Genomic DNA, 12,923 nt, shown 5'->3' with positions numbered 1-12,923 from the left:
GCTCCCGGGGCTGCCCAGCAGAGTTCAGGCTCATCTATAGAAGGGAGTGCAGCCAAGCAGACACCCTGAGCGTGGGGACCCTGGGGCACTGCTTTTAGAGCGAGACACTCAACCCAAAGCCGGGGAGAACCTGGGGTGGCGTCCTCGACCCCGGCTCCCGCTCCAGGCTGTACACTGCCTGTGTTGTGCATTAGAAATGCACATTTCCAGGTCTCCCCGGGGAGTGTCTGAGGCTTCCTGGCCAGTTTGAGAACTGCTGTCTTAAGAGTGACAGCCTAATACTGAGATCAGGACTGCTGGCCTCTTCTCTGAGCCGGGACTCCAAAAAAGCACATCTTCCCAAATAAAAGTGGGTGGTAGATTTAGGATACAGATGTCATAGCCTCTTTCTCCCAAATCTCTGGGCAAACACCTTCTTCTTGGATTTCTAGAAGTACTGCCACATCCGCCTGGCAGGCTCCAAGGACCCCCGAGCCTATTTCAAGACCAAAACATGGTGGCTGGGCCTGTTCCTGATGCTACTGGGCGAGCTGGGTGTGTTTGCCTCCTACGCCTTTGCTCCACTGTCGCTGATTGTGCCCCTCAGCGCGGTCTCCGTGATAGGTAAGACCCGGGTCCCTCCCTGCCGCCCCTGCTCCCTGGGACCCACCCACCTGGGCCGCCACTATATTCAGCAAACAAAGCAGCTTCTGCTTGGTAATGTCGCTGACACTTACAAAGGGCTTCATACAAAGCACTTTACAGATATTAATTCTTCTACTCCTTTTTGAGGGTGACACTGTCATGAGCCCCACTTTACAGATGAGGAAATAGGGGTACAGGGTGGAGGGCTGGGGTACAGGATGGTCTGGCTCCCTAAACTGTTGAAGATTCAGAAACTTTATCAGAATTGCTTTCTATTCCCACTGCAGAAGGAGGATACAACCATGAAGCTTTCATCCCAGCACTGTCAGGACCACCTGAGCTTTCGTAGGATTCAGACAGCTTACCCTCTAACAGACGTACCTTCCTCTGAGGCTCTGATCTTTTTGCATCAGCTGATATCACATCTGAAGCATTGGTCACTTTCTCACCTGCGGTTTCTCTGTGATCTCTGTAATCCCCAAACCGGTGTCTCAGAGCATTTGAACCAAGGAAAAGATAAAGGAGCTTTGATGTTTGTGTTCCACAAGTTAAATAGCATTAGGGAAAAACATTTTTTCTTCTTAAATCAAAGATGATAGTAGATTAGTGAACACAGGAGCGGGGACCGTAAACTTGCATTGAAATGTTCCCTTCTGCTTGCCGGCAGGCCCCACACAGCCTGGAAGCCCTTCCCTGCTCTTAAAGGAAAAAGTGGCATTTTGAGTAGTCTTTTTCCTCCTGGCGTCTTCTACCCCACAGATAAGGGCAGCAACCATGCACCCTGCCTGTGCCCGTGGCAGATGTCATCAGTGAGGCAGGGGGTCCCTTAGTGAGAATTCTCAGAGTTTCAGGCAGTCCCTGCAATGACCAGAAGTTGGCAAAGAATTGGAAACCTGTTGCTTTTCCCAATCCCATGAAGAGTCCCCCTCTTTCTTGACCTGGGTTTGTACCCTCACAGTCCACAAGACAAGTGAGGTCCTCCAACATGCTGTGTTCTTATCCACACAATATGGTTGTAAAATATAATCTGACCATAGAGTTGAGGGTCGAGGGGTAAGGGCTGATTGGGCGATGGGCATGAAGGAGGGCCCGTGATGTAACGAGCACCGATGAGTCACTAAATCCTGCCCCCTGAAACTAACAATACAGTATACATTAGCCAAGTTGAATTTAAATAAAGAATATTTAAAAAATAAAAATATAATAATAGTTTTAATAATTCATTAATAATAGTAAAATATAATCCGAGTGCCTTTAGTTGAGGCAAGTAGCTTTCCCCAGTCCCAGCCTTTCCTTGTGTTCTCTGGCCCACTTTCTACGTCTGTATTTCGGGTCCGCCCTGACTGGGATTGAGGTTCGTCCTCTGCCCGCAGCTGACCTCTGAAAAGACTTCGGAACCTTTCCTCACAATGAGAAATAGGTGACCGAATGATGAAGTGCTTTAAATCGTTGCCTCCGAATTTTAATACTTTAGTAATATTCACAAATTCTTAAAAATAAGAGACTAAAGTAGAACAAAGGATTCTCAGGTACCAGCAGCTAGAAATTAAGGGGCTCTCAGAGCTTCTTAAGTCACCCAGTAAAAATAATATTAAAAATAAATAATAAAGCAATCGCCATGATTTGTGGGGTACCTATTACTTATCAGTCACTATCCCAGGTACTTCCATAATAATAATAGCTCAGTTATCAAGTATTTACTGTGGACACGTGATTTTTATGTTCATTATCTCATTTAATTGCCCTTAAAGCTCAGAGAAGGGGGTGCTTTCAGTGGTGTGCTGATGAACCAACATTCAGAGAGAGGGAGAAAGAGAGAGAGGAAAAAGAAGAGGATAAGGCAGTGGGGGAAGGGAGGGAGGGAGACAGAAAGGAAGGAAGGAAAGGGTAGAAAAGTTGGAAAGGAGAAACAGAAGACCCCATGTATAGTGTTTCTGATTTATACGGTGTAAAGTCTGCCACCAAGGTTGCCCATCCTACAGTGGGTTCCTCAATATTTAACAAGCAGCAAGCTGGCCTGAGCTAGATCCAAACCGAGTTCACAGGTAGTGACTCACCCCAGAACACACAGCCAGAAGACATAGAGTTGAGAATAGCCATCCAGGTCTATTCCCAGTAATGCCAGCCCCATGCCTCCAGGCAGTGACCAGGAAGTCTGAGAAGACCGAAGAACCAGGGGGAGAATGTCAGAGCTAATCACAGCAATGGAATGAGCGAGGGCCCTGGGGTCCAGCAGCCCTTACCTTACCTTACCTTACCTGGGGTCCAGCAGGACCAGTTGCATGGTCCTGACCAGCACCCTCACCCCTCCCAGGCTCAGTGTCCCATTTTTCAGATGGGAATAATAACGGCACCCACCTTGGGTAGACATGCCAGAAATAACCTGTGCAAATCACCTGTCACCCTGCAAGTATTCCACACCAGTGCTCCCAGACTCGTAGAAATCCTCAGGAAGGCTCAGAGAGGAGCTTCCCTTTCTGGGATGGGATAAGAGAGGAACCAGAAGGACTGAGTTTTGGGGAGCAGGAGGGAGAGGGTAGGAAGTACCAAGCCCTAAGGCAAATGAGTCTACCCTAGGGCCTAGGCAAAGGGACTCCACTGGACTGAGAGCAGCCTCCATTTTCTTTTCCTTGTGCTTTTATTTTTTTTGTAGCTAGCGCCATCATAGGAATCATATTCATCAAAGAAAAATGGAAACCCAAAGACTTTCTGAGTAAGTTCACCGATTTGAGCCCCTGTTCTTAATTCTGTGCTTGTGCTGTTTTGTTTTGTTTTTTCATTATAAAACCAGCTCACCCCAATTTAGAGATCATCTGTCTTCTGCTCCCTTCTGTGCTGTGTAGTCCACCCTCATGGGGCTCCTGAGAGCTGGGCTTTTTAATCGGTAGTTCCCAAATCTGGCTACACAGCAGAATCATCTGTGAGACTTCTTAAAAGGAGCTTGATTTCATTCCACTCAATCAATATTTATTGAGCATCCATTGTTGGGATTTTAGGAGGCCTGATAAAAGGCACCCTCTTTACCCAGATGAAATGGGGAATGGGAATGGGAAGCTTGGAGGTCAGGAGTCGTTCTTTATTACTTATACAAGCTGGATTAGAGCATGCGGGTTAAGCATGCAGCCAGATGAACTTGCTCACGCAGCCACGTTTGGGAACCACTGTTCTGAATCATGGGTACAGTATGGGAGCAAGATGGGGCCAGATGGCTGGAAAAGAAAAGAATCTTTCACTGAAAAAAGAAGAGTTAATATACGATGCCAAGACCAAAAGACTCAGAGTGATTTGCAGTAGTCCTGATGGCAGAACGGGGTGGGATGCAGGGGTAGCCGGGCTGGTTCTGAGGCCAGTGTAGTTTTATGTCCCTTCCAGGCTCACTCTAGAAAGTCTGGTGTAAGAGACATGCTAGTCCAGGCAGTGCCCTATGCGAATTTAAAAAAGATACCCCCTTTGGGCATCTGTGGTTCTGTGGGCACATGCCTTGGTGAGCAGAGCATGGGCTAGATTTTAGCCCATGGGCTAAGGTGCTTTTGTACAGTGAGCAACTTGTACAACTGTACATGGCTGTCCTGCCTAAAAGTTTTATTAAATTCAGCAGTCACCCACTGTTAGACCCGTGCTGTACACCACAGGCATGGAGATGAGTCACTGAAGAAAAGAGACTCTTTATCTTAGCACAGGACTCATTATTGAGTTTAACCGTGGTTTGTTCATTCATTGAAAAACTGAACAACTATTTTGAGGGCAACTTATGAGGCCTAGAATGAAAATTAAAGATACAAAAATGTATCACATTTTTGGGAGACCATGGAATGAAATATGTAGATAGTTCTATCCAGAAATATCCAAAAGCCTGTGCTCACCATGTATAGCTCAGAACTCACAGCCCTTCTCAGCTTGCCTGGGTCTGGGCTGGACTTTAAGAGGCTTTTCACGAACTCCACAAGGTTCAACTGGAGTGTGACAGGACCCAGGGGAAGAGTCAGGAAACTCCCAGGCCCCCCTAACAGTGTCCTGACAGGTCTGTGGAATAGAACATTGATAGTCTCTGGACCAGTCCCTTGGGATGAGGTTAACTAGCAGATGGGAAATGATAAGGTCATTTTTAAAAGGTGCATGGTAGGCTCTGAAGGTTTGCTTGTGAGGTTTTGTTGTATTTATTTTTTGTTTTTTTTTACATTGTCCATAAAGTGATTCTGACTTTCAAACCTTCCCTGTAAAATGCACACTGAAACCATGATTCAGTAGCAGAATGGCTGCTGTGAAGGAGAAAAAGAGGCAGTTCTACTCTAATACCTTCCCAGCAGGAATGGAGTTTGGAAAACCATTTGACAGTAACTATGAAGCTAAAGGTCCACCTGTCCCCTGACCAGGGAATTCCCACTCCTAGTTTTACACCCCAGCAGAAACAGAGGCAGTGTGCTTTCCAAACGACACGCACAAGGATGCCCATAGTGACAGTATTTGTTATAACCCTGGAGAGCATTCAAACACCCATGAGCAGCATATGGATAAATATGGGTATGGATATGGGAAGGGATAAATTGTGTCACACACCGTACGGGCGTGAGAATGAAGGAAACATCCCTACACTCCACGCGAGGATACAAGTGAATCTCACAAACTCCCAAACATCTTACATGAACACAGACACAAGAAATCATGTAGCTCGAGTCCCCTTACAGAAAGAACAAAACCAGGCCAACTGTCAGTGCTGGCAGAAGTCAGTGTTACCCTGGGGCTGTGGTCTAGTGATTGGAAGGGGACACAAGTGAGGACGTCAGGGTCCTGCTAACGTTCCCTTTCTTGACCTGGGTTCTGGTTACATGGGTGTGTTTACCTTGTGAGAATTCATGGAGTACTTTTTGGCATACATGCTACACTCTCGCGAAAATTTTTTAACATTAAATGTAATTTTTTTTTAGATTTTATTTATTTATTTATTAGAGAGAGAAAGCACACGTAGGGGGAACAGTAAAGGGAGGGAGAGACAGAGTTCCTGCCGAGCAAGGAGCCCCACACAGGGCTCGATCCTGGGACCCTGGGATCATGACCTGAGCCAGAGGCAGTTGTTTAACTGACTGAGCCACCCAGGCATCCCTAAATGTTATTATTATTTTTTTATGAATGTTATTTTTTTAAATAACAATAAGGGAGATGATCTACTTGTGAGGTGAAGTAAAACCAAAAATAGCAGGTCATCACGTGTTGCTCTAGAAACACATACGGGCCTGAAGTCTGCACCTGCGGTGAGCCTGTGACAGCCTCCCCCCTTTCCTGCAGGGCGCTACGTCCTGTCCTTCGTCGGCTGTGGTCTGGCCATCGTGGGCACCTACTTGCTGGTGACATTCGCACCTAACAGCCACGAGAAGATGACAGGCGAGAACATCACCAGGCACCTCGTGAGCTGGCCTTTTCTCTTGTACATGGTAAGAGAAGCCCTTGGTCCTACCCACGATGGCAGGAGGGAGTATCAGGTCCTAGAACCCGGGAACCTGAACCTCCAGGAATAGGGAACTCGTGTGACGCGTGATGTATTTCCCAGCACCGAAGACCATGCTTGTGGGGAGTATGGAGTTCGTGGGAAAATGCTTTTTTCACTTACATTCCAAGTAATGTCTACATCGGCATAGATAATATGATAATCTTAGTTTTTAGTTTTGGACTGTAGATCTGTAGATAGAATGTGTCGCTAAAGGACCGGATGGAAAATCAATTATGATTGAGTTTTCATTTCACTTTTGTCTTTATGCACCATCCGAAATTTCTACAGTGAGCATTTAAGACTTTTATGGTAAGAAAACAGTTAAAATTTTAAATAGTCATAAATGTGTTGTTTATTTATTTTTTTCCCAGTATCCTACAGCTGATAGAAGCTGATAGAAACACAGGAGACACTGAAATGGTCTCCTAAACTCCCAGGCCCAGTTCCGTCCCATGTTAGGTCCATGGATAAACTGATGGAGGAAGCATGTAAGGTGTTTGATCAAGCTACTGCTGCAGATTCCTGTTCCCAGCCAGGCACTATGCAAAACACTTTCTTACATACCATCTCAAATCCTCCCAATCGCCTATAAGGTAAATGTTTTTCTCCCCATTTTATGGATGAGACAACTGAGCTCAGGGAGGTTGGCTGACTGCCCAGAGTCCCATGAGAGCGGAGCTGGATTCGAGGCCGGCTTGGCCTGCTGAGGAAGGTGGTCACTGTTTTTCCTCTGACACGAACAGCCTCGCAGTGCTCTACAGGCCTAGAATGTTCTTTTTCCTTAGTTTTCTCATGAGGCAGAGAATAGATTTCTCCAGGATTGAGACTGAGTCATCTCCCGGCCTCTAGCCAGCCCCTGCACACACCTGTGGTCAGCGGGGTGGCAGTTTTTGGAGAAATGGCTGTAGGACAGAGCCAGAAAATGCCCCCTTCAGAAAAAGCTTAACCCCCAGAACACAGACTTCTTCTCAGGGAGCCCTGGGCTTGAGTCTGTGCTGTGTGACCTCGCCCAAGTCACCTACCTGGAAGCTAGAAGCAGGTGGAAGCCACTGGACCAGAGCTGGTAGCTGGGAGACGCTAGGTGGTGTGGAAATCACCCATCCCTCAGCAGATGCCCAGTTATCCCTCAGTTTGTCTGCCTCGGGTCTGCGAGGCGGTGCTTCTGGAACCGAACTCAAGGGGGGTTGGCTGCTGGGGGTGCGTTAAATGGACCACAACCCGAGGAAGTGTTGAAAGCAAAGAACTTTCCTTCCTTGGCACAAGTTAGGAGACAGGGAGATCGCTGTCAGAGCACTCTCTCCCCTTGGGGTTAGTGCAGGAAGCTTTTATGCAGCGTGCTATAGGGCAGGGGCAGAGAGCTTGGCGCCTTAAGAAACTTACACATCTTCGCTCCCTCCGCACTTGGGTTTAACTGCGCATGCTTAACATGTCCGCATGTTGGTGCGTATATTGTAAGTTCAAAAAAATGGTGGAAAACCCGTCCCGTAGGAGGAGATCTTGATATTAGAAGGAGCCCGAAGTAACTTCAGGGCAACTGAGGGGGCTGCCCTGGAGGCATTGATGTCGGTGTGGCTCCCGCAGCGGGGTAGCCTGCCGAATCCCTGCCCACACCTCTGCTTGGTGGGAGCTGTTTGTTCCCCCAAACATACCCATTCTTCCCCTGCGTTTGTCCCTTTCCCGTCCCCCTGATGGCTTTCAGTTCTCTGAACTGAGTAACTCTCTGTTGTGCCCTCACACTGCCCCCTAGAGAGATCTGGCCCCAGCCGATTCGGTAATTGTTTTGTTGTCTTCTGGGTGCCAAACAGCGGGGACGCCGGGCTGACGGTAGGGGCGCTGGCGAGCACAGCATAGCAGAGAGAGGGGATGGCATCTAGGCTCCGTGTCCTACACCAGACGCTTATGTCACCGCGTGTGTCAACTGTACCTCAGGAAAGAAAGAAAGATAGAAAAACGGGAAGGGGAGAGAGGGTGGGAGGGAGGAGGGAGACCTGCTCCCAGGACTCAAGGTCACCCACACGGCCCTCTCGCAGCAGAAGGCTGAGCGCTCTTCCCAGGCTCATTTAAGCATCATGAAGAATGATTGGCAAACTGGGCACGCCCGATGATTAGGGATGTGGATGAGTCACTCACCTGCTTGATGGTGTGTTCTGCAGCGATTAAAGATAATTATGACAACTTCATAAAATATGGGAATTGGTTTGTGGTGACTAAAAATGGCCCAGCACAAAATTATGCTTTCACTATGATGACAAGCAGATAAAATATGTATTCCTGGGGGCGCCTGGGTGGCTCAGTCATTAAGCGTCTGCCTTCCGCTAGGGTCATGATCCCAGGGTCCTGGGTTCTAGCCCTGCATGGGGCTCCCTGCTTGGCAGGAAGCCTGTTTCCCCCTCTCCCACTCCTCCTGCTTATGTTCCCTCTCTTGATGTGTCTTTTTCTGTCAAATAAATAAAATCTTTTTTTTTTTTTTAAATGTATTCCTGGCCACAAAGATAGGAAGAAACAGGAAAGTGAAAACAGCTAGGTGGGTTTTTTTTTATGGTCTCTAATTAGGAATTCAAAAAAATTTTCAAATACCCATTAGTTCTTCTGCGTTGGTTGTTATGATAAATAAACTGCGGTAAGAGGTTGGGGTAGGCAAATGGGACCGCACCAAGGTCAAAGTTTGCTGCTTTTGTTTTGCTGGGTGCTGGTGCTGGTCTGACTTCTTGGGAAAATGTTGCCAAATGTCTGGGCCCTTGAGGAGTAGAAAGGACAGCCGTGAAGTCAAGGTGGGAACTCCCACTTCACACTTGTGCTGTGTCTTGCAGGAAGATTCTTTTGACTGAGCGCCTTCTAAGCCCCAGGCCCTGGGCTTCCCTCGTTCAGGTAGTGTAGCCTTGTGGAAAATACACGGGGCCTGGAGGCAGACTGTCCAGGTTCAGATCCTGGCTCTGGCCTCTCATTAGCTTCAGATTGTGATTGTGCCTACTTCATAGAATATTGTGCTGATTGGGTGAGTTTAGTGTAGATACTATGTTTAGAATGGTGCCTGGTATATTTATGCGTTTGTTAAATATTAGCAGTGATCGTGACCTTGCAAAGGAAGAATCATCCCCATTTCACGGATTGGGTAACTGAGGTTTAGAGAGGCTAAGTGCCTGGCCCAAGGTCACACAACTATTTTAGCAGTGGATCTGGTTTCATACTTGGCCTCCCTGACTGCAGATGTCCTTGTCCGCACAGGAGCCGTACCCACTGGAGGTGTGGTTAGGGAATGGGGATGTGAATACTTATCTACTTGCCCCAGAGAGCTCTCCTCCTCAGTGAGCCTGTGACCCTCTCTTTGACCGACCTTCAGGGGTCACGTGCAGAGCAGCAAAGTGGAAAGAAACCTTCCCAGCCTTATCCTGGCCATCCATGACCGGGTGTGTTTGCGTACGGCCAGCACAGCGCCCTCAAAGCTCAGAGGTGAGCTCCTTGTCGGTGTTACCCAAGGGGCAGAGATTGCCGCAGAGTTCATTCTGAATCCCCTCCTTTTCCATGAAGTCTGTCAGTGGTTTGGGATATGCTGGCTGTTCAGGTCTCTTTCAGTGCTGAGGGTCGGTGACTCCAGCAGCACCAGCCCCGGTCCAGCCCACCAGCATCTCCCAGTCTTCCCCGCATCCGCATCCACCCGACTGACCACCTGCTTGCTGCTTCCCATAGCTTGTGGAGATCATCCTGTTCTGCTTGCTGCTCTACTTCTACAAGGAGAAGAACGCCAACAACATCATCGTGATTCTTCTCCTGGTGGCGTTACTGGGTAAGTGGGGGTCTGGGTGGTTGAGCGTGGCCACCGTCCCGTAGCACCACGAGGTCCCCGCGGACAGGAGGCAGCTTCCGTCAGTCCTGTCAAATACCCAGAGTCCCCGACGTGCCAGGAACAGTGCTGGAAACTGGCCACGGGGGTGAACAAGACAGACGGCCCCCTGCCCTCGGGGGTTCTCCGTTCTGAAGGCAGGAATGACCAGTAAGGAAGTAGGCAAATGCATAGAAGAGAGACACTTTGGGGGCGTGAGGATCGGGGTGAAGAAAAGGACAGCAGAGGGAGGGTGAGGCGGGGCAAGAAGGTGGAGGCAGACAGCCTCCAGCAACCGAGTCCTGAGGGCTTCCCGCAAACCTGTCAGGAGGCTAGGAATGAGTTTTGGATTCAAAAACAAGAACCGAGTTTGCTCTCTGACTTTTTTTTTCCCCTCTCTTCCTGGAGGGATGGGTGCCATGTGAGAGACAGCTCCTACATCAGACCGAGGCAAGGCCTGACTCCACACGGAGTCTGATACGCTCACTAGAGCTGGGAGAAGGACCTGAGTTTCCAGGGAGTAGGTGGGGGACCCCTTCTGGCTGCTTCCCAGGGGCTCTGGCCTCGGGCTGGTGACCCCTCCAGTTTAAGCTTCATCGTCCTCTCAGAATAGACATAGGAGAACACCCAGATCTCAGGGGGGATGGCAAGGTTAAATGAGGTGGGCACAAGTGCCCGAGACGTGTTGTTGGTCTTCTGTCCTTCCCATACCGAGCCCCCACTGCAGTGACAGGCCAGCCCACAGACAGGGGACATCGTAGGACAAGGTTCCATTACTTTGATATTTTTAAAACAGCTTTATTGAGATATAATTTACATACGGTAAAATTCACCTGTTTAAAGTATACAGTATAAACAGAAACCCGTAACGTGGCTTTTTGTGACCGGCATCTTTTACTGAGCATAACGCTTTAGAGGTTTGTCCCGGGAGTAGCTAAGATTGGTGATCCATTCCTAACTGCTCTCGTTTCCAAAGTACATTGGAACGTCACAGTCCCCAAGTGTCCTCTCTAAAGAGTAGGGAGGCCAGAAGGTTCTAAGGCGCATTGGCTGCCCTCCTCCTGCTCACTTCTCACTAAAAGGGACACCCTCTTGAAAGGGCCTCTCTTAACTGGACTGCTGATATTTGGAAATGGTCTTCGAGGTTGTGGGGGGCCCAGAAACTGCTGTGTGATGGGCTGTTAGCAAGAGAGAAAATGTGCAGAAGCCGAGAAAAACAGGAGAGCGGAGCCCTTCAGCCAGAACACTGGACTTCATTTGTACCCGGATGTGGGGGTGGCCGGTGGGGGGGCCTGACAGTTAGCAGCCATTTCTGCACCGCTGGGGAAAGCAATGGTCTCCACGGTAAGGTGAGCAGTGGGACCTCCAATACCTGTTCTATTACGTGCGTACCCTATAAGCACAGTGTTACGTGAGGATCACTTTAAAATGCACAAACACCTATATTTTGGAAAAGTGGATTGATGTGCCTAGAGGCAGGATTCCAGAATATTTGGAGATCTCTGTCTAATGAAACGTTTTTAAAAATACAAGTGAATGAGTGTTAAAATAAAAAATAGAGCATGCTTGACATATCACATGTTTTTTTTTCTCCTGTAACTGCCATGAGAAGTGTAATGAAAGGAAGTTCGTGTATCCATTCAGGGATGATTTTTTGACCTCCCACCATGGTCCAGACACAGCGCTGATGTCTCTGCTGTTCAGAGAGTTAAACTCAATGCCCTTTCTTCCTGGTGTTCAGAAGTGACACTTGGAAGCATGTGGGCATTTTGCTTTCCCCTCCTTGGATGGAGCACATGGATAGCGGCAACTCATGGAAGGAGCGGGAGATCTCCTTCCCCTGGCATCCTCGCCATCCCTGGGGTGGCCCGGCCAGGGCTCCCTCCATTTTCCTCCATTTTCCTCCATTTTCTCACTACACCCTTTGGAGTCATCAACTCTCTTACAGGGTCTGACGCCCTCGCTTGGTCCTCGTTCACCCCCTGCAGGCTCTATGACAGTGGTGACCGTGAAGGCCGTGGCCGGGATGCTCGTCTTGTCCATACAGGGGAACCTGCAGCTTGACTACCCCATCTTCTACGTGATGTTCGTGTGCATGGTGGCCACCGCTGTTTACCAGGCCGCGTGAGTTGCAAAGTCTTTCCCTGCGGGGCCTCTCCACGTTTTGGGGTCACTTCCATTTCTTGGGCCTGATTTCATTTGTTCTTGAAACTGTAGGGAAGGCAGAACATTCAGACATAGACTGTGAGCTGAGCAAGGGTCAGCATCCACTGCGGAGAGAGGGGTCGCTGATCTGCTGAGCTGTCCCCTGGAGGGACTCTGTGCCCCTTGAAAGACAAAGTCGGGAGTGGAGGTGTTTTTCTCTCCGCCTCAAACTGGGAGAAGGGGCGGCCTCACTTTGCCTCTGCCCCAGTGTGGGTGTCAGTTTCAAGGACTTTAGAAGAGGCTGTGTGAGCCCCCATGAGACACTTCTCTGTCCGCTAGGTGGAGCATAGCAAGTCGTCCTTTCTTGTCCTCCGGGAATCTTCCCCAGAGAATGAGAGCATCATTTCTGTCTCAGAAGCGGTGGTCCTGAGGGTGGGCCTGGGCCTTCTTCCCATCTGAGACCAGGTGCTCTGCAGAGGGTCCGGGAGGACCTGGGATGGCCCTGCTGGGGACAGGAGGGTGAACAGCACAGTGTGGCAGTGTGGCAGTGTGGCATATGAGGCTGATGGATCCTGGGAAGGGCAGGCCCTGGGCCCCTGGCGGCTGGGCTCGCCATCCCCCAGCGGTGGCCTGGAGTAGTTGTTAGAGTGACCGCTGCCTTGGGGCTCCAGGGGAAGCCCCTCACACACACCCCCTTTCAGGTGAACTTAAATTCATTGGATCCCCCCCCACCGAACCCCTTTGAAGCAGATGATCCCATCCTCATTTTGCATTTGAGCAACCACAGGGGCAGGGCTGAGATGTGAACCCCGGCATCGGGCTCTCCGTCCCACACCCCTCGCCACTCCA

At 49.3% G+C, this 12,923-nt stretch overlaps 1 protein-coding gene across 4 annotated transcripts in view; it reads left to right on the top strand.

Moving 5' to 3' along the window:
- The window catches only part of NIPAL3 (NIPA like domain containing 3), a 53,717-nt gene that overhangs the window by 26,851 nt on the left and 13,943 nt on the right, over positions 1-12,923 (top strand). For 3 of the 4 annotated variants that reach the window (XM_046010863.1, XM_046010881.1, XM_046010875.1), the window contains 5 exons: positions 432-603; positions 3,278-3,337; positions 5,908-6,053; positions 9,797-9,893; positions 11,918-12,053. In XM_046010863.1, coding sequence (XP_045866819.1) covers positions 432-603; positions 3,278-3,337; positions 5,908-6,053; positions 9,797-9,893; positions 11,918-12,053 — 611 coding nt within the window. The remainder of the gene's footprint in view (positions 1-431; positions 604-3,277; positions 3,338-5,907; positions 6,054-9,796; positions 9,894-11,917; positions 12,054-12,923) is intronic. The other variant, XM_046010869.1, reaches the window with a different exon arrangement.

This window comes from Meles meles, chromosome 1, assembly GCF_922984935.1.
Source record: "Meles meles chromosome 1, mMelMel3.1 paternal haplotype, whole genome shotgun sequence".
Taxonomy (NCBI): Eukaryota; Metazoa; Chordata; class Mammalia; order Carnivora; family Mustelidae; genus Meles; species Meles meles.
The sequence above is the reverse complement of the archived record's forward strand: the minus strand, read 5'-3'. Positions and strand labels throughout refer to the sequence as shown.